The 27347-nt window shown below is 33.1% G+C and overlaps 1 protein-coding gene across 5 annotated transcripts in view; it reads right to left on the bottom strand.

Annotated features, from left to right (window-relative positions):
* KIF21A (kinesin family member 21A) overlaps positions 1-27347 on the bottom strand; it is a 171892-nt gene that overhangs the window by 7289 nt on the left and 137256 nt on the right. The window contains exons 23-36 of one of the 5 annotated variants that reach the window (XM_081483369.1): positions 27111-27276; positions 26614-26634; positions 21675-21735; positions 21250-21304; positions 18297-18508; positions 15837-15944; positions 14499-14627; positions 12356-12394; positions 11681-11692; positions 8045-8181; positions 6316-6496; positions 4034-4198; positions 1927-2044; positions 349-519 (exon numbers count right to left, since the gene is read on the bottom strand). In XM_081483369.1, the coding sequence (XP_081339495.1) occupies positions 349-519; positions 1927-2044; positions 4034-4198; positions 6316-6496; positions 8045-8181; positions 11681-11692; positions 12356-12394; positions 14499-14627; positions 15837-15944; positions 18297-18508; positions 21250-21304; positions 21675-21735; positions 26614-26634; positions 27111-27276 (1575 nt within the window). Of the gene's footprint in view, positions 1-348; positions 520-1926; positions 2045-4033; positions 4199-6315; positions 6497-8044; positions 8209-11680; positions 11696-12355; positions 12395-14498; positions 14628-15836; positions 15945-18296; positions 18509-21249; positions 21305-21674; positions 21736-26613; positions 26635-27110; positions 27277-27347 lie in introns of all 5 variants that reach the window. The other 4 variants (XM_081483371.1, XM_081483370.1, XM_081483372.1 and 1 more) reach the window with 4 other exon arrangements.

Here is a 27347-nt window from a genome sequence, read left to right as displayed (position 1 = left end):
CCAGGGAAGCCCTTGGAATATGTGTACATAAAGACAAAACAAACTGAGAAACTGACTTCATCACTCCAAGACTGTATTTAGTAAACGCATGCACAGGGCAATCCCAGAGCTTCCAATTCTTACCAGAGTCTATTCTCCTCTTATCTATGAGATATCATTAAGTGTCTAATGTTGCCCTTTTCATAATTAGTAACTCTGGTAGGTGATAATGAAACACTCTTTAAGAGAAAGCCCTGATTGATACCATCCCTAAATGATGAAAATCTACATAGAGACTCTTCATGTTCTTATTAGAATACTGATGACTTTGAAGTACCCACTCCATCCCATGAAAAGGTTTTGAATTACCTGTAGAAGATCTTTTTGAGCTAAATCCCATTTCTTGATTCCATTATCTCTGGACCCACTAAATAGGTTATCCCCATATATGGTTAATGCTTCAATGCCATCATAATGAGGGGGCTCAAAATTGTGGGTGGGACTCACACTTCCAAGGGCCCCTTCAGCTACATCAAACATCTAAATAAAAGCAAAATGAAAGTAATCATCCTATTTAACTTACAAATAAGCACCTTAGGTATTCATTCATAGAGACATGTATACATGTATATTAACCGGATGTGACTTGTTTTGTTATGATATTTTACTAACAAAAATAACTTGCTTTGAGTGACTCAGGATGAACCTGAGCCCTTATTTTCACATGTCACGTGCTTACATGTTTGTAAGCTCTTAAGAAAGACAACCAATTTTTCCATGTATAAGTGTACAAATGATATGTTAAATAATAAAAATGTTACATATAACAATCCAGTTGAAATTCAAATAAATGATATGATTGTTATTTAAACACAATCAGGCAGCTCTGCAGTCTTGGTGATCATCACAAATTCTCCAAAGCTGCTGTTCAATTTTACTCCCCTCAGTTGCTCTCATTTCTCTTAACTACTGAACTTGTGAGTTCCTAAAAAGTCTAGTAAGACCAAAAACAGACTTTCTGGACCACCTTCCCCCTCATAGTTACAAAAGTTTCCTTTTATTCTCAAACATTCTCTTACCCTTCCCTTCTTTCCAAGATAGTAAAGTGTACTTACTTTTTCTCAAGGTTCACATCTTTGATCTGATTCTTTTTTGATCTGATTCACTAATTGCTACGACTTCACTCTTCACACTTTCCCTCTCCACTAAGCCCATTCTAACCATATAAACATGCTCAAGTCTACCGATAAAAAACCCTCTTGCATTAACCATTCCATTTTCAAGTCATTAACCTACTTCTCATCTGGTAACAAAAGTTTCTAAAAAAAGATTACTTACACTCTTTCTGTCTCTCTTTATTACTATATTCTCTTTTTGTTCCTGTTGGTCCTTATAGGATTCCCCAAGGCTGAGTCATATCAACCTCTCTCCTTTGGCCATATCAACTACTCCTTAAACATCTGCTTCTATGTGAATGGTTCTGAAACATATATGTCTAGTCATAACTTATCTTGAACTCTGTACTTGTCTTTCAAATGGCATATTGGCTTACGTGAAGAGGTCCTCTATAATAGTTCAAATTTAACATCTCCAGAATCAAACTTTTCATCTCTCATCTTATCTGCTACTTGCATAAAACAAACATGAAGACCATATATGCTCAGTATAAAAGATGGTGATGATGAGATTTAAGCATTAGTTGAATGACTAAGGTAAAAAAGTCTTTAAAATCCCTCCTAACATATCTTCTATGAAAAAGTGAGAATACATTTTTAAATAAGACAACAAAATCAGGAACTGAGTGAGGAAAAGTTCAGGAAGAAAAAGTAAAGGCTGGAAATGAGAAAAAAGAAAACTGATTAAGAGAAAAGCATCCTAGGTACATCTGAATACTTCAAACTTATCATTTAATAGGAGAATATAATTCAATAGCTTTATTATACACACTTTGATGTAATGATCCTTGGAGCCAGTGATGATTAGATCTTGTCCATTAGAAATCTGATCTACAGTAAGACACATAACAGGACCTAGATGTCCTGTTAACTTTCCTGTGGACTGAAACCTTTAAAAAGAAAGAAAAATAATTTTGTTTGAAAATATTTCTTAGTATGCTGAGGCTAAGTCTCAACAAAAATAACAGTCTTTGCTGAAACTCTTCTTTTTTTATTTAACTCCACCTCTATGCAACTCTCCTCAAATTAAGAGTCAAAAACTAGCCAAATAAATTGATTCTCTGATGGAAGTTTAGGAATTATAAATAAGTTATTCCAAAGTGACTGATGTCATTAAGATAGTAAAAAAAGCATCAAAAGTCCAAAAACTTTCCTAGGGCTAATTTTAACTCCAACTTAAGTCCAGATAAACCTTAATCTGTTAAATGTCTCAACATGTTATAGACATATGATTGATTTATTAGGGTCAATTTTAAATTTGACTAAAACAACTATATCACTAATATAATTAGAAAATAACAATTTGGAGAAAGTAGTATTATTTTATTACACACACATATATTTTCATATATACACATATATGTACACCCATCATATGTACACATGTATACACATACACATATGCACATATGTGTGCATATGTGTACATCAGAAAATATAGTCCATTTCATTAGTTATTACAAAGATATGAAAGTGGCCAGGAATATATATGACTGGTAGAAAAACGTGTGATGTCTATTGTCAGGAGGTGGCAATGAACCTTTGTTTCATAATCATACCTCAAATCAAGCTGCTGGAATACAGAGATATATTTGGTTTCTAGAATATTACTATTTCTTGTAACTCTTTTCCATAGTTAATTTGTTAAAATGAATCTGTATTTAATTATGTTGCTGAAATCAAGCAAGTTTCAAAGGATCTAACTTTTCAGCAGACAAGAAAGTGTAAAAATTTTTAGAAGCTGGTATCTTTTCTGCCTCCTGTCATGATGTTGAGTATTTTCTTCCATGGTAGTCTGAATACAAGTTAAGTTTAATATCTTTAAGAATAAACCCGGATCTCATCACATTCCAAATTTTCTTAAACAAGCATTGTTTTCAATTTTCTACTTTTTATTTCTAAAATGGTACTCATGACTGTGTTTCTTCTTCCTCTTCTCGTTTATTTATCTATAAATTATGCTTATTATACTTTTTCAGCCAACCATTAAAATGTTACAAGTAATAAATAGTTACCCTCAAAATTTCTAAAATAAATTTCCCGTTGATTTACCACTGACAAAACCTAGTTTCTAAATGGGATTATTACCTGAATTATCAACTTTACTCAGAACCTTGTAATTGCCTGTTTAGTGGACTTTATTCTCCATTACAAGATGAGTTCTAAGAAGGTGGACATCAAATTTGTCTTGCGCAATCTATATCTCCAGTACCTACCATAGTATTGGTATAATGCCTGCCACAGTTGATGCTGAATAAATATTTGTTAACTAATAAATAAATATTCCCTTGCTCCCAACATTTTAAGAACTAGAAAAGAATCTAAAATAAACACTCAAATGAAGGATGAAAGCTTCTAATTCATGGCAAATAAAAATCAAATCAAAGATGTAATGCATGGTATTCTCTTTTTACTCACTTCATCTTAATACTTCATCATATATACATATATAATTTTATATTCACAAAAATCCTGTGAAGATTTGTGATCAAACTTATAAGGTTTATAAACTGAACATTTTTAAATATAAGATGCATAAGTGATGTTACAAAAAAATAATTCTTTCAAAGGTACTGATGCAACTAGCATGAGAATCTTGTTCTCTTCCTAGTAAACAATACAACTTTTAGACAAATATTAATAAAGTCTATTTTCTTTCATATACTATTTTCCCTAGCAATGGAGATTAAAAGAAAGAAAAATTTTGAGTGTGCTAAGGAGGATAGATGAGACATTTAGGGGTGCTGAATCAAACAGAAAAATCTAGTATTTTATGTTAACTTCTGGGGTTATATAAATTAGATTGCACCAGCACTAACATTAATGTGTGAAAATTGTATTTGCCATATACAGGAAGTACATTTTCTTTAAAATTCTACCTTTTAAGGTCCCACATTCTGACAGCATTTCCAGAGGCTGCATAGAGGAAAGTTCCAGTTGGGTTTAGCGAAATTTGATTGATCTGGTTTTCCCCAGACGGAATAGCAACTGTTCGGCTAGTACTTGCAGAACAAGCATCTCCAAAAGTAACCTGACCTGAAGACCTTAACAGAGACAAAACAAAGTAAGTCACAATTCTGGAAAAGAGTTAGTCACAGAATTCCTTAAATTCCCAGGAAACTGGCTGTAGGCAACATCTGTGTTCTTTGGTCACTGTATATACTACATCTAGCGCAGCACTTCACATGCACATAGGTGGCACTAATAAATGAACACTTTGACAGATAAATGCAACAAAATGAATGAAGAAAACAAGATGACATGGCTTAAAACTCTTACTTTGCAAGTTATAACACTAGGAGTTTGGGGCTCTGTTAGTCACTGTGCCATGCTCAGTCAGGTCTGACTCTTTGCTACCCCATGGACGGTAGCCTGCCAGGAACCTCTGTCCAAGGGATTTTCCAGGCAAGAATACTGGAGTGAGTTGCCATTTCCTACTCCAGGGGATCTTCCCAACCCAGGGATCGAATCCACATCTCCTGCATCTCCTGCACTGAAAGGTGGACTCTTTACCACAAAGCCACCTGGGTATCCAGGCTTTGGGCCTATTGGAGAAGACTCTTGAGAGTCCCTTGGACTGCAAGGAGATCCAACCAGTCCATCCTAAAGGAGATCAGTCCTGGGGGTTCATTGGAAGGACTGATGTTGAAGCTGAAACTCCAATACTTTGGTCTACTTTGGCCACCTGGTGCAAAGAGCTGACTCATTTGAAAAGACCCTGATGCTGGGAAAGATTGAGGGCAGGAGGAGAAGGGAACGACAGAGTATGAGATGGTTGGATGGCATCACCGACTCAATGGACATGAGTTTGGGTAAACTCTGGGAGTTGGTGATGGACAGTGGGGCCTGGGGTGCTGTGGTTCATGGGGTCGCAAAGAGTTGGACACGACTGAGCGACTGAACTGAACTGAAGAGATGACTTAAATATAATTCAGAAAAGACTAGATGACAAAGATAACAAAACTCAACAAATGATGTGTGCAAGTGCTCAGTCACTCAGTTGTGTCCAACTCTCTGTGACCCCACAGACTGTAGCCCACCAGGCTCAACAAATGATACAGTGCCACAAAGGTAATTCATTTTCCTGTAGCTTGCAGAAGTCCACTGAGGAACAAACCAATATTTCTTTCATATATAAGATATGACCCTTTGAGTTAAAGTTTTTTATACTTTAACCCAATCATATATGAATTGTTTACTATGTGGAAAAGACTTAAACATGATTTATTTCCTCAGCCTAATTCTAAATAGCAAATATATTTTTCAATTTTGAATCATTTTATTAGCTAACTTCTAAAAAAATCAAGTTACAGTCAACATTTTCAAATGATTTTAATGAGACAACTGGATTGGTAAATCTCTAAGATAGTGGTTTTTCCTATAAAATTTCCCTCAAGAGATCTGTATTCAGCACAGTAAATAATTAGTAGTTCTCAACATATAAAATAGCACTTAAGTATTAATAATCTTCACTCTACAAATTAGTAAAAATTCACCATCCTTATGCTCCTTTCTCTTATTTAAACCAATAGAATTCATCTTTTAATTAAAATTTTAATTATGTGAAACAGTTCATCAGTCTTATGGGAAAAAGAATCATCATTTGCTCTATGTTTTAAAGACATATATAATAACAGATGCAGAAAACAAATTCATCCTCCAATTGTCCTATCTACAGTTATGAAACACAGGCTAACATCAAAGCAGTGTAAGTCTTAAGAAAAACACTCCTCAATTATTCAGTTATTCAATAGATGCTAACTGAATTTTGCAAGTACTTCTTAATGGTCTATAATGGTGATTTCAGCCATTTTCCAAGGAGTGGCATTCATTTGGAGTAAGTAATGCAAATCATTTTACTACGTCAAGTAATAATGAAAATTCAACTCCTTAGTTTTGGGGAGGAAGGAAATATGAAATGTGTATTGAGTCACAGATTAAATATGACTTCTCCTTTTCTGTTTAATATTGAACTATTGTATTTTACTTTCTCAATATTTTTTCACCTTATGTTATATATATTCTTATTGTAAACATTTTAATCTTCTTTGCAAGTGGACAGGTATAAATAAACAAAAATGCATGCATAAACCTATCTTTTCTTACATTTTGTAAACAAGAACTAACTGCCCCTTATGCTATTTGTCTCTAAGTTACTTACGTTAGCGTTCGAACACACTTTGCTGAATCTCTGATATCCCACACCTTAATATAAGATGTTGACACAGTGAAGACCAAACTTGTATAATTGCAATATTTTACAGATACTACATTGTTGGGATGACCTCCCAGTGACATTATCTCCTGCCCAGTCACCAGATTCCATACTTTACAAGTACGATCTAAAAACAAATAAAAAAGAGAAAATATTGTGAATAAGAACTAAGTTAGATTCTCTTAGCAAGAACAATTTCTCTCCTATGAGAAAAATGAGATAAGAAAATGATAATTATTTAATTAACTTGGAATAGCATCCTAACTCTATCCTTGACACTTTGCAGCAGGTTCAAGGGCAAAGTAGGCATAAAGGATTAGATGAAAGCTAGGCTATCTGGTGTATGTATCAAGTGGTATTAAAGAATAATTATACAAAATTTTAAAATAGACATATTGATAGTCTTATTTCAAATTGCCCCTGAATTTAAAATGGCCATCCCAAATCAGCCTCTTCAAAACATTTTGTTTTGATACTCTCTTACCTACTCACAACACTCCACATGCAGAACTACTCACACATTTGTTTTCCAGAGGTCACTAATTGACTTCATTAACATAATCATAAACATGATCATAAAACCATTCTATTCAATACTTTGCCTTTCTGACGTAAGTATCTAATTATCCTGGAAAAATAAATTTAATTTGAGTTATTAGAAAATTATACTTTTAACAGAGCAAATTTTTTTTAAATTGGGAATTGCTTGCCATTATTGACAAGTGCTGGCAAGATTCTTCCCTTTATCTTGTAATATCTTTAAATGCTAAAAGACTTGAACTAGCTTCCCAAATTCCTACACATGCTTCCTTCTCATCTTTCCAGCCTCATTATCCACCATTTCTACATATATTCTACTTTTCAACCCAACTGGATTTAGTTTCCAAAACCACTTCTACCTCCATGTCTCTGCTTACACTGCTCTCTAATCTTGGTTGCCAATTTTTATTTGCCAATATTCAAACAACCCAGTAAGGTTCATCCTAAGTGCCTCCTCATCAAAGCCTTCCTTATTTTTCACAATTTAGCATAATCTCTTTCTCTTCTGAAACCCCAAATATTCATGTATAACTCTTCAAATCATTTATAGTTAATTTCTAGTTGCCCGCAAGTGCAGGTTTGGTGATGCGCAGACCTAGGTTTCTAATCCTGGCTCTTCCATTCACTAGCTAAGCTTATCTGGAAAAATTATTTAATTCAATTCCTGGAATCTTCAGTTTCTTGATCAGTAAAATGAGGATGCAACATTGGCGTTGTTGTGAGAATTAAATGAGATAAAATTTGCATAGTGTCTAGTATAGTTTCAGACACTTACTAAGTGCTCAAGAAATGGTGGTTGCTACCCATCTTATTCTTTTACCACACTGTACATTGTAATGACCTTTTATGGATTTTTATATAGCCTGTGTTACTAAGCTCAGGGCTTTGCATGTATTAGGTGCTCAGTTACCAAATCGAGATGTATTCCTTCACCGTTCTATTCACATAACATCAAAAGAGATTTTACTTTCTTCTCAACTATGCAATGATTTTATATTTTATACAATTCAGCAGTTGAACAATATTATCTTTCAGATTCTTACGAATCTTAAGCAGCTTGAAATTTTTCAAAATCTGTTAAAATGTAATCATTAAAAAGATCTGTTAAATATTCACATGACACAACTATTAGCACCTTTTGATCCAGTGAAAAGAAGATCATCAGTGGAATCCACACAGAGCACAGCTTTTGTATGCCCTTCAGCTATGTGAACACACTGAAGTGGAGAAGTTCTGATTCCTTTTGAAGCTGGAAACGGGTTGATTACGCCCCTGAGGTGGGGGGGAAAATAAGATTTACTTCAGTAGCTATATCATGAAACTATTTTTTTATTTCTCTGACATTAAGAAGTTGTTCTAAATAATTGGTACTATATAAAAACCAGATTGTTCCTTGTCTTTTTTAAAGCAAAGGGACAAAGTGTGAAATTATAATAGTAGTGATGAAGTACATCAACTGTTTGGGACTCAGCCAGCAGCTGTATTCTGCAAAGAGCAAAGTCCGCAATACATTTGAATTTTCTCCTTGACAATTTTATCTCTTCAAAATTTAATGAAGTAATATTGGGAGCTATTCTAATATAGTAAATTATGAAAAATAAGAAGTATTACTGATGGAAAACTGGAAGATGTAACTATCAGACTGGAATTCTATGTCAAAAAGAGACATCTTAAAGACGGTATAATACATACCACCTAAAACACTAAGAAAGCAAATTTCAAACAAATTTGAAGAAATACAAGAATGATTGCATAAACAGAAATCTAAAGGGAGAACGGCTCAAAAATAACAAAAGCTTTTCAAATTCTAACAATCTCAAAGAAGATTTTTTTAAAAAGAATAAGATATTAATAGAATAGTGATGCTCTTTGGTGCTTTCTCATAAGTTTAACATTTTTTGAATTTCTGCTTTATGCCACTGAACTATGAACTGTGGAAATGTAAAGTTTATCAAAACACTGTCCCTATCCTAAAGGAGTTTGAGACAGAATCTGAATTGAAATAATTGTATTGGGAAGATAAAAAATGAGAGTGAATTAAGAATGATAAATATATATATATAAGTTAGACGTATCTTTGCTCAGAGCAGGAAGAAAAGTTATGTTGAAATATGTCCATTTTATGGGCTTCCCAGGAGGCACCAGCAGTAATGAACCTGTCTGCCAATGCAGGAGACATGAGAGATGCGCGTTCAATCCCTGGGTCAGGAAGATCCCCTGGAGGACGGTACGACAACCCACTCCAATATTCTTGCCTGGATAATCCCACAGACAGAGGACCCTGGAAGGCTACAGCCCATAAGGTCACAGAGAGTCGGACATGGCTGAAGTGACTTAGCACACATGCACGTGTGTCCATTATATAAGACAGATGGCCTAATATTAGGACAGATTCAGAGATAAAGCTGTCTGTATCCACATTCTTGATGAATAAGAACAACCTTTAAGATGCCAGGGACAGAAATAATTCAGAAGAAATGTGAGCCCAACATAAGTTAGAACTGACAATGAAGACATTCAGTGAGTTCAAGTATTTCTATTTTCACAAGATTTTGAAAGTATATACCATTGTGGAGCCAAAATCATTGTTGGTACACTAAGAGAATCAATAAAGGGGATAAAATATGTAGATCCAATATTCCAGAAGGGAGAAAAAAAAGTGGATTTCAGAAATTACAGATGGGTAAAACTTGTTGAGTTTCATAGAGGGAACTATTAAATAAATAATTACAAAAATTACAAACACCTAACTGCTCATTAGTAAGTGATAACATCTCATGGGGAGTTTTTTTGTAAAATTAATAGGCAGCGAACTAGGGTAATGTCATATTCATAATGTATATTGACTCCAATAATGTCCTTACAAAAAGCTTTCCAAATGATATCCCTATAGACATGGTGGGTAAGTTTGAAATTGTTGTAGTAAGGTAGTTCCATCAGTGGCTGAAAAGTTACCCCTAGAGTCAATGTTCCTCTCAATCTGGAAAAAGGTCTTCAATATCTAGTCAGTCTTTCCACTGAACTGAAGACAGATATGGCATGCTTACTAAATTGACATATTGAAGAGCTATATTGTCTAGAAAATTATCCCCAAAATCTGTTTAAGTATGTACTTAGCACTAAAATATTCACTGGCTAAAATTTAAACATAAAATTTAAGCTGAAGACAGAACAGAATGCTCCAAGTAGGAAAGGGGCTTAATTTTATTTTAAAAGCTAAAGAAATTTGTTTATTGAATACAAGATCAATGGATCAACAATTTATGATTCCTCTAACACTATTTTCAATAACTTCTGCAATATAAGTAAATATTTCAGGAGAAAGAAAGCAATAGAACTACTATACTCTGCCAAGGCTACATCTGGAATGAAGTGGAATTCTAGAGGCCACATTTTAAAAAGAGCTTTGAAAACCTGGAGATTTTCCAAAACAGTAGAAGCAAAAAGAAGGATCTGCATTACAAACAGATTAATCTAAAACTATTGAGCTGATAAAAGAACCTTCATTGGAGAGATCATACAAAAGTACTAAATATTTAAAGAGCTGTCATACACATGCAAAAAAGATGTACTGGATTAATGCTAGTATAGCTCAAGAGGGTTGATGACAGACCAATGAACAAAAATTTAAAGAGGTAATAAATTAGGCTCAGGATTAAGAAATATTTATTTTTAGGATTTAGTTATAATGATTTCAAAAAGTAAAGGGAGTTCCTCATCAGCAGAAATAAGGCCAGGAATATGGATGGATCACATGGATCATACATCACATGGATGAATAACTACAAAATCCAAAGTATTATTTGTATATACACATTAATTTGAGATTCTTGAAATTAATGCTCAGTAATTTGTGGGTTATCTAAAAATTTAAACAGATTGAAACAGAAATGGTAGCAAAACCTCCTCAAAAGTCTAAAATTGCCATTTTGAAATCCTATTATGTGAAGTTTATAGTTATGAACTGAAGCTGTCAAATTTTAATTGCTGCTTCAAATGTTGAAAAGTTATGATCTAATGCACAGTTTATCGCTATAATACTTACTTCTAAAACACTACATATATATGTATGTATATTTTAACAAGCTGATTATAAAGAAAAGAATTCATTCTAACAAACTTAGAGTTGCTTTGATCTGCACAAATGCAGATCAAATGACACAAATCATCCTAAGAAAAAAGTTAAAACAGTACCCTTGGTTATTTACTACTATGTCTCCAAAGATTTCCTTCCTTCAAATTACTATCTTTATCCTAAAAAATCTACTAATGTTCCCTTGATGACATAATGTTCAACACAATTCTGCCATGTGAAAGGTTGTAAAATTACAAAGGTAAATATCTGCCTCCAAAAACTTATGTATGGCACGCCTTAGAGACCAGGATGTCTCTTTTTCATTCTTATGTATTTTATTTATTCAGACTTCTGAAGAAAATAATTTCAACATTAAATATAATATTATATTCATTAGATACTGAAAAATACTCTCATATATTCAGAATATTGGGGTTAATATTTTATAGCTATTACCTGATACAAAAGATAATATTAATAGAAAAAATATAGAAACTGGAAACATAAATCAACGGTATTTCTTTCTGTATTAAAAATCTATTCACATTTTGAAATACATAACTCAACTTTAATATTGCAAACTTATACAACAGATCTGATGTGAAAGGGAAAAAAATGCTTTTTGGTCAATGAAAAACCAGTAAAGTTTTGCAATACTGTGAATGATATTAATTTCCTCTCCCTTCCCCTGCCTACCTTCTGGAGGATCTACTGATGATCAGGAAAATGGTCATGAAACATGGGAAAATAGTGCAAAGAGAAAGAAAGGAGACAAATTGATTAGTAAGTACAGAAAATGAAAGGAAAAAAAGAGAAATTAAGAGTCAAAAAAATCCATAACATGAAAAAAATGCAACATTATTTTAAAAACAGCATCTAAAATGCTTAAAATATTATGTTTTAAAAATTCTTTACTTTCTATATTTTATGTACCACAGTATACTTTTTTCCCCTAGCATACCTTTTGTTTTAAAATCACAGAGCCTGCCATAAAGTTTTATTTAAAATCAATAAATCAACATGAAAAAATACCTTATTCAGTTCCCACACTTTGAGGTGGGAAAAATGTCTGTTGAAGAGCAAACCTTGACATTAATCTTCATAAAACTTAATTTCTTTTAAAGAAAAGTTTTAGATTATAGACAGAATACAAATGGTACAAGTTTTTATACTATTATATTAAAAAAGTTTGCCATTACCTTGACAGCTATGACCTCACAAAAGTATATTAAAATTAATGTTTAAAACTATTAGTGCATTTATATGGCTTACAAGTTATGAGTGCAACAAAAATGAGACTTGTTTAAAGTTTCTTGGAAGGCATTTTAGAACATCAATGAAATGCCAGAACGTAGGAAAGATAGAAAGTACCTGTGTACTTCCGACAAAGAGGAATCACTTTCATCAGACCTACAGTGAAAGAGTTAGAATTATGAGGAAAAAGAAAACAGATGTCAACAGGTAAAGACACTGAGACTGAACGGATTCACTATGAATAATAGAAATACAGCAAACATTTCCTTTATAGTGCATTCCTTTTCTATTTGCACACAATATCAGCAAATTTATTGATAGCCAAATTAGTTAAAATTTTGTGCTTATTTTTTCTTCCAAAATTTGGGGGGAAAAACTTTCTATTACTGATCCACAGAACCTAATCTACTCTGACTTTCTAAAATACAGGCCCTGAAGAGGAACAGCATCAAGCTAGTGAAATACATCACTTCAAGACTCTAATTTGACTAGTACTAGAAAACTTTTTCTGTCTCAATAGTCATTGATGAATTTTATTCCTCTTGATAGTCAATTTATATTTAGACTCTTCATGTGGAAGTTGCACAAATATATCATATGTATACATGGAAAGCAAATCATTCAAAATTTAATAACCTTGGATTTTAATTCATCTCAAAAACATGGAGTTCTTCTCACTAGGCAGTCCCTTAGTAATAGTTAGGAGGTTTTACTGGAATTTTAAAAATAGATGAGCTACTCTTATCAGCCTTAACCTGAAACTTCCAGGACTGACAATAAGTCTAGTTATTATGAAAATCTATTTAGCTTGTATTATTAAATAACAAGTTCATTTGAGCTTTCCCATAACATCTTATGAAAAATTCCCAAACAAACTTTTTGTTCATTCTAATACTTGGGAAGAATGGGGATAAAGTGAGTGCTGTCATATTATGTAATCAGAAACAATGTGTAGGACCTACTTCTATCTGGTAAAATATGCTAGTCTCAAAAAGGAGCCCAAAGAAAGTGATTCAAAAGTTAGGTGAGATTTTTGAAAGTGTAGTCAGTTATTCTAAATTTTACTTTATAGAGTTGACAACAGAGTCAAATGATTGGTAGCTCAGAAGCAATTTCAGAAAAAATATGGAACTATGATTAGATTGTCAAGATTATCAAAAGACTGACACAAAAATTTTATGACTGTGAATGCAAGGGAGACAAAATTTAGTAATTCTTCATATTGCTAGTGAAAACGGACTTCCTAAAGACATGCTTATTGTTCTACTCTTTCTCAATTAAATACAAGATAGGATTTAACAATATTCTCTTTTAAATATTTTTTTTAAAAAAACCTATCTAGATCATTTTAAAGGACATGTCTGTATCTACTGCTAAAACTATATTAAAATCTAATAAAAATGTATCCATAAATTAAGTAGATTAAACAATCTTTCAAAATGATGATGTGCCTATGTATATAGAGCCATTTAGCATGATCTAAACATGCCAGACTGATCTTAAAGAATACCTTATAAATTTCAGAAACTGATATATACAGGGAGATTATAGCATAAAAAACAAAGAACTGGTGTGGGATACTGAATATCAAGTATGTATATTATCCACAATGTTATCATTCAAACTCAAAGCAGAGAAGTCAGTTAATAAATACCTTACGGCAACACTGTTAGTATGAAATTCTTGCAAAAGAGATTCTGGCTCAATGTGGGAATATTTCACTTCAAATTTAATGAAAATTATATTTTCCATCCCTTTCCACTTCTCTTCCCCAACAACCCAGAGGTCTACGTTGTCTACCCATCAAAGTACTCTTTTACCCATACACATATGACAATGGTTTTAGAAGATGATGTATGCACCAAAAGTAAAATAATTTGCCTGTTTTCAATGCAGGCTATCTGGGTTAGAGGCTTTTATGGGCTCAATAAGGCTGAAGAATCCCAAGAAATTTAAACTTCAAGTGATCTCAAAGATTTTCAATTCTAATTTACTTGTTTAAAAAAAAAAAGGCAAGACAAGTGTGTAAGTACAGCAATGCAAATCCATAGCAGGGAATAATGTTCAGCAGGAAAATAAATTTTTCTAATTTTGTCTATATGATTCATTTTCCATTGGAAAAATACATGAAATATGGGAAGAGTTCCCAAGTCAGACTCCATCTCCCACACAGAGAGAGGCTAAATGTTTTCTACAGACTGTATTGAAAGGTTCAGAATATTATAATGAATAATTGGGGCTCTTTTACATAATGACTTACTTATCCTGCTGAACTGATGTGTTTCCCTGAGAAACCGTAAGACGATTAAAAACATTCAGCTCATTACGGGGCCGGCTTGGTGGGGAAGGAGGAGGTGAAAGACTAGCCTCTGAGGTTCCAGAATCTGAGCTACAAGAAAAAAAGAACATTACATAGGTGGCTTTAATTGGCTTTAATTTGTTAGAAGTGTTATAAGAAACATGCTTTTATTTTTTTTTAAAGCTTTTCATTTTAGAATTCCTTCCTTTCATCCTCTCTTCCTTTTATAAAAGATAAAATGTACTCCAAGCAATTTCAGTGAAATTTTTTTCCACTGAATTTTGTCACATTGGCCACGAGATGGCACTAAAGAAAATGTCTGCTAAAATCTGAAGTCAGTATAAATAAAGCAAACCAAATTAAAAATCATACAATTTGAGAGTTGAGACCAAGTTGTTCACTTTACAGATGGGCAAACAGACCCTGAGAGTTAAAGAAGAATTTGTCTATTCAGTTGATTTATTCATTTATTTTTAAGTTACATATTCATCCCATCCCCTACCTTCTGCTTATAATTAAGAGATTCAATTCAGTAGAAACAGGTAAATTCCATCTCTAAATACAGGAAGAAGGCTGATTAGAAGAGTAATTTCCGTGATACTGAAGTCAGCTAAACCAGTGATCAGAGTGTGCACATTGGGACAAGGGAGGAGGAAGGTATAAGATCATCTTCGCAGGTACAGAAAATATATGAAAGCTTCTTTTTTATAATTATTTTATGTTAAAGAAATTTGCTTTACCAACTCTTAAATATAGATTAGCATTGATATTCCTACTCAAGACCATGTCAGAGATCTACCTACCATATGTAGCTCCTGAGGTGGCCTAAGGGAGGTCTCACTATGTCATAGAGTAGAAAGCTGACAGTGGTTCTAACCCATTTAAAACTTTCTGTCTGTTATGTTATTGTGATTTACAAATGTTCAGGTAAGTGGATCATCAGATTATATTGTGTACTGTTAAGTAAACTAACCATTACAAAACATACAAATAGCTATTAACATAGTTTAACAAAAAACATTGAGGATAGTATCAATTTAAACATAAAAGAACAGAAATAAAATGGCACAATGGCACATATCGTCTAACACTAGATTTTTGTTAATCACTTTAAAGAGGTGAAATCAGTGTCAGTTTTATAAGATAACAGTCAAAATTAATTTCAAAATTTTCTATAAGACCAAGTCACAATCCCAGAGTCAGCCTAAATATGGAAAATAATTTCACCATTGTCCCTTAGCATCTAAGGGCATCAGACATTTCACACAATCTACTAGATAAAAAGTATGAATAGCTTACTGTTTTTGTTCCTTTGCCTTTAATTTTTCTGCTTTCTCATATGCCTTTCTCCTTGTTACAGGGGAAGGCTCTGGTAGCTTCTTTTCTGACATGGATGACTGCCTGGAACTAAGAGAAGAAGATTCTTCAATTATCTAATTTTAAATACATACACGTAATTTTGGCATATATTCAACCTAAATTTTTAATAGATTAACACCTGGAATTTGAGAAAGATTATTTGGAAATGAAGCAGAATTAGGATAGGAAAATATCACAAATTATTTTTAATTAATGGGACAACTGTATATTTTAATTTTTAAATTGGTAATCTTGTCAAATATACATGACCATTATCTTTGAATGTAAACATTAACACTATATTGCCAAATAGCTAAAATAATATTTTTTACTTTAAATACAAGTGTTTAAAAACATAAGTGTATAAGTTTGATTAGAATTGCTTCAGTTGAGGGAAAATTGTCTTTACAGTTTTGCAAGAACAAAAATATTAGAATATCAGAGTATGAGAAACAATGAGATTTAATGAATTAATATTTACACAATCTGAAAAGAATACTACAGGTAATCACAAAGAACCCACAATTATTTTACTTAACTAGTATTTAAGCATTAGCTATATAAATTTTAGTACTAATAATACTATTGTTTTATTATAGATTTTAAATGTTGAGTAGTGGCTATGTAATTAACAATTTAAGACTACGATTTCGGTGCATAGTGGTAATGAATTTTAATTGAAAAAATGAACTTTTTCTATCTTTGACTAGTTATATTAGTAAGGAAAAAAAAAAAACACTAAGGAATTAGCAAGTGGGATCCCTAGAATGGGCTTACAATGATTCCTATTTGAAAGTGAAAACTAAATATAACTAAACTTTATGTGCCTGATTTTTTTAATTAGAGGAAAACATATTTTAGAAGTTCTGCATTATTTAAATCATAAGGCCCACTTGAGTAAATCATTTTACTTCATGCAATGGAAGTCATGTACTAATGAGCTATAAGAGTTACTGTACCAAGCATATGATCAACTGTTAAATTTGTATAGAACTATACAAGCATCTTAATTTATGAAAACTTGATAATTATGTGAAGAGACAGTATCTAAAAGATATTTTCTACAACCTGTCATGAATGATACATTTTTAAAATGGGGAAAAAAAAAAAAAGGCAACAAGGAGGTATTACCTGCATTCTGGAATCCAGGTCATAGATTTAGTCTTGAAGTTCCAAAAGTCTCTATTCATCTGATAGACTAAATGCTGAACACATAGGAGTCTCTAAAATCTGTTCTCAGTTCTATATCACTACCTTCACCAAAAGCATTTTTTCTACTGTTATCAAAAAAGCACTGAAGCCATAAGCTATACTGGTTAGCAATCTCTAATAGCAAATCCAATTATTAATTACATAAGTCACCTCAAGCACATGCAGGATAGTTCTGTCATCATTAATTTTGGAACTAAAGGTAGCAGATGGGCTTACTGAGTGGAAGACAATGAAAATATCTTCATAGGATGAAGAAAGTTACGGGAAACAGATATTCAGGTTGAGGTGGGGAGTTTGTTATATTTTATTATTTACAGAGTCCTATAGTGTGTACCACTTTTTGGCAATATTTCTCAATGCACTGATACGTTCATCCAATAGATCATTTGCAAGATCATATGTGAGAATTAGTTTGAAATAAGGCATTAAAAATCTTTACCAGTGAACGATTGATGTAATTTTAATATAACTAAGAAAAGACATATACACAAACACACGCTGGCCTGTGTAGGGAAATCTTTGTTCTCAAGATAATAATGAAAAATTTCTAAATAAGATTTGTTTTGAAAGGAATGTTTCTTGTTAAGATTATCATAGAGGAGAGAGGAAATAGTCCCTCTTTCACATCTTTAATAATACAATATTTACACTTTGTGTGTATACTCATCCCAGACATGCAATGTACTTCAAGGTAAAGAATTAGGAAACTTCAAAATGTATTGTTTTTAGCTGGTATTTGTATTTTTCTTTAAGAGTTTCAGCCAAGGTTTATTATCCTGACCAGGCTCTTAGAACTAAGGTTTAACATAATTAAGAGCAAATTTAAGAGTCTTTTAAAGCTTCTGTTTTATATAGTGGTTTTATAGTTATAACTTTAATTTATGTGTTTCTAAATAAATTTTGCCTGTCATTTATAACTCAGCCTTTATAAAAATTATAATCTTTAAGAAAGACTCTAAAAGTTAAATATCAGACAAAGCAATTCAACAAAGAACATCTCATTTAAATTATTTTGAATGTGCAAAAATCAGGGGATACAATACCTAACAGAAATTACTTTGAAAACTAGAGATCTTATTTTACATAAAATTTTAAAAATAGAAATAAGAAATTAGTAACATGCATATTCTTTTTTTTTTAAAAGAAAAGCCAAAAGAAAGGAAGTTAGTGTAGCTGGGCCAGACTTACATGCTGCCTATCTTAGAAGGGAAGCCAGATGGGGGAGGGAGCTCTTTTTCCCTAGCAGAAGTACTTGTCTCTGTATTCATTCCAATCTCTTGCCCTTCTGCAACAGGTGTAAGAGGGCCAGGCAAGGAGGCATCTCCTGTACTAGTGTCTGAAGCTAGTTCACTGCTATCTGCATACAGCAATTCCATTTGAGTGGTGGTTCTCCTTCGGGCCTAGTCAGAGAATGGAAGGAAAAGCAATCATATGCAAACTTCTGCAGAGAAGATGATTAGGCAATAGAGATTTAATATTAGTTTGAAATAGGTAAAACATTTAGCGTGTCTTTCCTAGCAAGTGTGTCAAACACAACATGTAAGATAGTGACAAGCCAGAGATACAGCCAGCTGAGAACTTCAGAGGTCATAATTATAGCCAATGTTTGTATTATACATATTGTATGCCAGAAATTCTAAATAATTTACTATATTAGTATATACTATTATTATCCCAATTCACAAAATAAGAGAACTGAAGCACAGGATAGCTAACAGTCCAAAGTCAAACAGCTAGTAAGTGGCAAAGTCAGATTCAAAACCAGACAATCTGCCTCCAATATTATTATGCTATCCTGATACTAATGGCCAGCTTTCTCGATATATCATTTTAGAAGAAAAGAAAGAAGGAATAAAGAAATTAAACCAAAAGATAGTTGCAGTGGCAGTCAACTAAATTCTGATCTTTCCCAGGCTTAGATTACTTATTTAATATACATTTTAATATATATTATATATTTATTTAATATAAATTTAAATTTTACATATAAATTTTTACATCTGTTTCTCCATTTTTATGACCCTGCTCCCCTGATTCCCTAACTGGGTGTTTAATCTCCCTGATGGATATCCAACACCAGTCCATACCAGTTTTTGACAGCATGGTAAGGCTGCTGCTGCTGCTGCTAAGTCGCTTCAGTCGTGTCCGACTCTGTGCGACCCCATAGATGGCAGCCCATCAGGCTCCTCTGTCCCTGGGATTCTCCAGGCAAGAACACTGGAGTGGGTTGCCATTTCCTTCTCCAATGCATGAAAGTGAAAGGTGAAAGTAAAATCTCTCAGTCGTGTCCGACTCTTAGCGACCCCATGGACCGTTGCCTACCAGGCTCCTCCGTCCATGGGATTTTCCAGGCAAGAGTATTGGAGTGGGGTGCCATTGCCTTCTCTGATGGTAAGGCAGGTGAAGGTTATTTTATTTATTTAAGCACTCCCTTCCATACTCCTAAAAAAATAAAGAGACTACCTTGTTGTTAATACTTAGAGCTGACTATTATCACTAATATATTAAAAGATAATAAAAGTATTTACAAGATTATAAGCCTCTAAACGGTAGACAACCTGTTGTATTCAACTTTATATGTCTTGCATTCAATGTAGTACTAGTACAAGTCTATTCAAGATATATAATCAATTTCATTTCTTCAATGAGTGAAAAATAAATAATATTATATCCTTTTAGACATCTATGGGCTTCCCTGGTGGCTCAGACAGTAAAGAATCTGCCTGCAATGCAGGAGACCAGGGTTTGATCCCTGGATCAGGAAGATCCTCTGGAGAAGGAAGTGGCAACCCACTCCAGTGTTCTTGCCTGGAGAATTTCATGGACAGAGAAGCCTGGAGGGCTACACTCCATGGGGTCGCAAAGAGTCAGACATGACTTAGCGACTAACACTAGGCATCCATGCAGTACCAAAGGAGTGATAGATATTATCAGAAAACTTTTGGAAAAAGGAAGCCATACAGGCCAGCTTTTCACCTTATCAGTTTTCCCTATTGCCAACTGAATCATTTTCATGGGAATTCCTAAGCACAGTGGTTTTTTAAGGAGATGACCTTCAGGTTACCACTTCACATCTCTCTCTGGATTTCACAGGGCCTGAAAGACCAAGTTACATTAAGAGATTCTCTCCTCCATGTTAAGACTCAATCCAAACTATACTAGAATGTTTTCTTTGAGATTGGGTAATTTCTGGTCACTTAGAATAATCAAACACAAACCACATATCACCAAACTGGTAGTTCAAGGACCATACATAAAGTCTGGAGACGTTTTTCAATGGGCTAGCTCAGTATTTTAAAGAGAAGGAAATTCTCCATTAAAATCCATATTTAAAGCTGCTCTTTAAAGAATTGAGGATCTGGTAGTCTTAGGCCCGTATTCCATCATGGCAAAAATAAGCATTAGTTAGTGATGCCTATTTGCTTTAGATGGGCCATGTCCACCTCAGGTAATCATAATGATTCCTGTTAATTATCTTATATCTAGCCAAATTATTTATCTGGCTAATATTATCTGGCTAACCACTGTGGGCCTTATCGTGCATTAGTACAATACTATTCTTTCAGGTCTTGATTTCATCCATTCATCCAACAAATATTTACTAAACACTGCAAGAATTCTTTGTTTTCAAACATCTTAAAATGGATAGTTAACTCATCTAATATCAAATGCTACCAACACGCAACCTGAATATACCATGTTGTTTCTCACACATGTAATAGCATGTATACTTTATTTTTTTTAAGCTTTACAAACATTCATTATAGTCTCAATTTTTAATACAAATATGATGATTAAGAGTTGGCCTATTCAAATTATCTCAAGATATGTTAAACAAAATAAATAAGAAACTTAGAAACATATTAGAATGTTAAAATTTCAAAAATCTCCTGTCATTCTAAATTATTTAAGCATTGTTCTCCATAATCATATCTCACCTAGAGGAAAAAGCACAAGATACAGTAAATAACAAGTTCTACAGAGGAGAAATTTGTCAATATAAATTTTTTTCAAGGGAGAATATGGTAAAGAACTAAATTTCTATCATATGAAATCTTTGCCCATGCCCAAGGCCTATGCGTTTAATAGTGATAATAAAGAACATCAGAAAAAATGTTTACCTGGTATTTTCTATTCTTACCTTGCTTTTTGGTTTCACTTCACCACAAAGCTTCATAAGGTCTGAAGACAGTGAGCTGTGTGCAAATAAATAATTAATCATATGAATAAAAGGAAACAATATAGAAAACTATATGAACTCTAATGAGTTTAAGAATGGAAAAAAATTATAAGCCTATGGAAAACACAGAAAGACAATATTTAAAATCAAAATAAACTAATCAAAATAGTTCATTTTCCTTCCTTAAATATCTCAGTATTTGTATTTTAAAATTTTTGCTGGTTAAGCATTACTTAGTTTGGCTTCCATATTACTATTTCTACTGTTCTTCACTTAGCTATAAAATCTAAAATTATTTGTTTTATGTTAATTGATTAAAAAAGATAAAAGTATTAAAAATATTACAGAAACAAGTCAACTCATTAAGTTTCTAAAGATTCTCTTACCTTCCTTCTGATCCTGGACTGTTTAAAGGTACATCCTCATCAGTGCTGTCCTCTACATTTTCTAAAAAAAAAAAAGTCCAAAATGTAAGTATTATCCATGTCACACTTTGAATGATGACTATAATGCCTATGCTATAATAAACATCAGCCTGAGGTCTCTCAACATGGGCACTTTGGTTTCAGTAACTGAGTCAAAATAGAAATGTAAAAATAAAATTCTACGAAACTCTTTTGATTATATGTCCTAGGCTGAGAAAAACCAGTTCAAGATAAGAAAACCATGAGTTGAATGATAAAATAAAGAAGAACAGCATTCACAGGACGGAAATGAGATCATGTATTTATCTGAGTATGTGTAATTCTTTAAATACATTTTCAGAGTATGTATTTATCCCACACCATCCATTTATTCCATGTATGAAAAACCATTGAGTAAAACATGAAAGATTAAAGTAAATGCTGCACAAGCTCCCTTTAATCTACTGAGGCAACATCAAAAAATAAATCAGTGTAAACATATTTGTTGTGTTTTATCAGTATTCCAATGTACTTATAGATTTTCTTCTATTTTTATTTTTGTGTTCAAGTAGAAAGAGAGTATGTGTGTGTGAAGGTATTCAGAAGTTACACATCAGCATGCAGCTCATTCACATGTACATAAAAGACTAAAACTATAGGTTTCCATGCAATAGTTTTACAAATAAATACAAACAAACCACTGCTATTTCAGAACAGTAGGACACTAATGAAAAGAGAGGAAAAGGCAAACATATAAAACTAGCAGGAAGTCAGTAAATAAAACATCCACTTAAAGTAAATTATTTAAAATGGCCGTGAGCCCCTAACACAGGTGGAAATTTCCAAAGCTTATACAATTTATTATAAAGCTACATCACAAAACTGAAGGCAGTATTTTCAATAATATATGTTAATTAAAATATGTAGGATTAGTCTCCTTTTAACTTTTACTTTTATATAATACAGGTGTATTATGCTCATAAATCATATTCTTAATTCCCTTCTCAGATGCTCCCATTCTTCCTCACTGTTTAGCAGACAACTGGATAGAAATTCAGTAATAAATGATAGCATTATCTAAAATGTAGCCATCTAATAGGATCCACAAAAAGGGAGTTTACTTTCTGAAATGAGGAAAATGGTGGTCTTGAGGGCAATGTGTATCTCAAAGCCCATATTTAGAGGCTGGAAGATGTGCTTCACAGACAGGATACTGAGCGTAACTGAATTAGTCAATAACATAGAAAATGGAAAGAAATGACAAATCTAGTCTTTATTTTCTCATACATAAATGCAGGCTAAGATTGACTAGTAATTTTCTTGTAGGGAATGATGAAACCAGTTAGAATATCAAACATCATATAAGTGCTTAGTAAAAACTACTTAGCTCCTGCATATGCATGTATGCTTTATTTAGAGATGATTACAGTTTGGCATAACTAACCTAGCCAGAAGATAGAGCCCTTCACCTAGACATTCACCAAATCACACACCTCTTCAGGACTGAGCTTTTGTGGCACTACAGCCATCTGGGCAGCAGGATATGCCATCATCTCATTGCTGTACTTTCAACTCTTATGAATATAATTCCAGCCCAGTGTCAGGTTCTTTTCTCATCACTAATCATTAAAGCTAAAAGCAGTGAGATTTAAAACTCCAAAATGTCTTAAAGGCATCCATATCAGTACATAGTTGCATAACCTCACATCACTAGAAGCTAACCAAACAGTTATTATTAAAGTCTTATATTAATATAAATACATATGGAGAAGAGTTGACATAGTGTTGCAGGGAAGAGTAAATTATGACTCACATTAGATCTGTTTCTTTTACCTTAACCTTTGTTTATTGTTGATTTTTTTCACTAAAAGGATACTGTCCATACATAATGGCCTGCCTCAGGGAACCCTGCCCCTGTGCCTGAATGTTAAACCAAAATGCCTTTATTCAGGATCCTGTCCACCTGTGGATGACTATAGAAAGCAAGAAATTAATATATCTCCTCCCCAAGACTGGCCATTCCAAGTAATGTTTGCAAGGTTAACGGTTTTTTACTTTATTTCCTCACCTCTCCCCACCTCTGTTCTATAAAAGAACCTGGCATCCAGATTCTGATAAGATGATTGTTTTGAGACATTAGTCTGCCATCTCCTCAGTCAGCCAGATTTCCAAGTAAAGTCGTATTCCTTGCATCAACATCTCATGTCTTAGTTAATTGGTCTGTTTTGCGGCGATCAGAGGGAGTCTGGACTGGGTAACAATAGCAGCCCAAGACTACTAGCCTTAGAAAGGTGTTCTTGCAAAGTTGGACTTTGTTATCTGGAAAGTTAGCTCTCAGAATTTCTCTAGTCACTAGTTGACTAATATAGTTCATTACACCTAGAATATTTGTGCAAACAATATGGTTTATGCTGAGAATTCCTGCTTTCCTTCCAGAATCTGGAATTCTGGTACTACTATATAAAAGGAATGTATGTGACTAGTACCCAGTAAAAACCTCAGGTGCTGAGTGTCTAATGGAATTCCCTAGATGTAAACAATGCACACATGTTGCTGCATTTTCATTCCAGAGAGAAATGTATACTTTGTGTGATGTTTCCTGGAAGCATATGCATAAGCTTATAGAAGCATAAGCATAAGAAAGCCTGGATATGGATTCTTCCTTACTCCATCTGCATCTTTTCCTTTATAATACTGTTGTGTATCCTTCCTACATTGCTCTCATTAATCTTTGTCATGAATACAATTGTATGCTTAGCCCCTTGAATCTTCTAGTAAATCCCTAAAGGTAGGGAAAGATACTAGGAACAACAACATAAACACAGGTAGAGGAATAAGAAGGGGAAAATAAAGATGTTCTTCAATGGCTACAACAATACAAACCTATTAGCATGGAGTACTGGCCTCTAACCTTAAGTTCATGATCCCAAGTCACATACTTGCTACTCTAGGCCACCAATCTGCTTGAAGTCCTCATACATATAATGTTGTGGCTAAATGTCCATGCTTTATCTTATTCACTGCCAAGAGTGACTCTTCTGTCTAACCCCCTTCTACCTTGTCTCTTACCTGCCTAAAACTTTTTCTTCCTTTACATTTCAGCTCAAATTTTACCAGCTCCAGAAAGCCTTCATCAACTCCTCCATTCTTGTTAGGTAGCCCCATTCTGTGGTCCCATAACTCTCTGTACATATCTCAAGTCTCTGCCCTGTTACGCTCAGTAAGGTATAGTCCATGAGAGCAAGATTTTGTATCTTACTTATCTTTGAATCCCAGCACCCAGCCCAAAGCTCGAGATAAATAGAAATTAAACAAATGTGTTCTTTTTTTTTAAAGCAATGTACATATGACAATCTAGTTTGTATGGATTTACTTCCATGTTTTTCTCCTTCCATGCTTTTCTTCCAAGCACTTCTGGGTCTAGATTATGGCCTTAGAGAAAATTTATGCCATGAGTAACAGGTTGTTATCAGCTGAATGTGTTCCTCTTCTCTGTTTTGACCCTTCTTTAAGCTACAGATAACTGAAAGTTGTGAAAAAGCAACAACACTCATCAAATAACAGTTTAATATTTTCTGCTCAAAACGGCATCAAAGAGGGCATTGCATTTTTTCTTCCAAGTTAAAAGAGATAATAGACTTAAATAAGAATTTACTTATTACTGCAAGTGAGCCACTAAGATGAAGAAGAACAAAGAAAAGGCAGAGGAAGGGTTGGGAAGAACAAAAATAAGCAGAGTGAAGAGGAAGAGGAGAGGAAATATGCTTAATAACACATGGAATGGCAAAAATTCTCATTATATTTCAGGAATTTTGGCAGCCTTAACATGGTTCTTTAATATAATCAAAATTTATTTCTGCCTGTCTTTGTCATAGCTTGAGCAGGCTAAAAGTTCACATCTATATTATTGAGTTGATCTCAAGGAAATATTATTTTGAGATTTAACACACAGGGCAAACTAAGAAAGATCTAAGAATATCAAATAGCTCATGTATTTTATTTGTGTAACATTCTACCGTTTAAAATAAATTCAGATTCATAGACTGTTTAATGACCCAGAGAGGTAATTGCATTAATCTTTCAGCTACATTCCTCTCCTTCGAGAAAAATATTTTAGAAAATTTTGACAGCTGTGTGGTTAGGAAAAAAAGTTAGGATCAGATTTTGAAATAATTTTAAATAAAAACTGTTCAAAAATAATCATTCAGGGGAATTGCAAGCAATAAAATTACCCTGATATATATATATATATGTATATATCTTCCAGGAGAAGCTCAGATATTATTCATGGGTGGGCATAGTTCACATGAATGTTGCAGAGGCAAGAGGTCGAAAATCTCAAAACTCAAACATCTCTTAAGCTCTTTCTAACTCGAACATGTTATACTTATAAATATTATTTCAATCCATTCATGTAAAATTCTTTGGATAGCTTTATTCAACTTACAATATTAAAATATATGTACTTAATTCTATAAAATTTAAGACTAGCTGAGAAGCTATCAAAAATAAACCAAAGACATTATATATAAAAGATATATAACACAGAAAGATATTTATGAGGGTAAAATGACAAATGCAAAATTAATAGATAGATTTAAAAACTAAAAAGGATTATATATCCCATTTTTTCCTATAAGAAACAGAAAGAGAGGCTTATGAAACTAGAGCCAAAACTGGAGTTCAAGTAATAAAATAGAAAACTATACTTCTTTAAAAATCTAAGAATTTAAAAATCAAGAAATGTGTAAGACAAAAGACTTAGTATGTTTGTGGTCACAGATACATTTCAAAAAAGATCATGCAAAAACCAGCTGGCTGCCAATAAAAATGTTTTAAATAAGATGTACCACAATTAGTGTACATGAACAATTAGTAATTCATGCAGCTGTAGGGTACACAGAAAGCTAAACATACTTACCTAATGGTACGCTATCTAGATCTGTATAAATAACAGCAAAAAGGAAACAAAAAGCAATACTCCAATCAAAACAGATCCAGTGTTAAGAACTCTCACATAAAACAAGATTATGTACCATTTATAAGATATGTAGAATAGATGCCATAGAAAACACTTATAAATTTATTTTTAAGACAGTTAGATATGCAGAATAAAGTAATGAAACTTGGTTAATAATTTAAACTAACTCAGAAACATTGTTGATCTTTTTTAATTCATTAAAATTATTTGCTTAATAATGCTAAGTAAGGATTTTTAAGTTACTAATCATTTCTTGTAATGACAGTAATTACATCCCCCAAATTTATACATGCAAATTAAAAAAGGAATAATTATTAAAAGCATAAGTAAATACAGCATCTATTCAGTCAAGCTATAGAGGAAAGAGGTAGAGTATAGCATACTCAAAGAGCAAAGTTACCATGCAATTTATTTAACTAAAATTTAATCCAAATTACCTTGTAAAGCATGGCCTAGTAAAGCATCTAGCTCAGGATTTAATTCTGCTTTCTCTTTCAACATATGGAATAAGAGTTGGTTTTGTGTAGCACTGGTTATTTCAGTTTGTTTAAGCCGACCTTCAAGTACTTTAATTTGAGCCTCTTTCTGGGCAGCCTGAAGACCCTATAACATCCCCCCCCAGAAAAAAAATGTATCTTAAGATCATACAAAACAGAATTAACTACATGAAGATC

Source organism: Giraffa tippelskirchi, chromosome 4 (assembly GCF_054371585.1).
Source record: "Giraffa tippelskirchi isolate mGirTip1 chromosome 4, T2T-mGirTip1v1.2.pri, whole genome shotgun sequence".
Lineage (NCBI taxonomy): Eukaryota > Metazoa > Chordata > Mammalia > Artiodactyla > Giraffidae > Giraffa > Giraffa tippelskirchi.
Note: the sequence above shows the minus strand (reverse complement) of the source record. Positions and strands in the feature narration are given on the sequence as shown.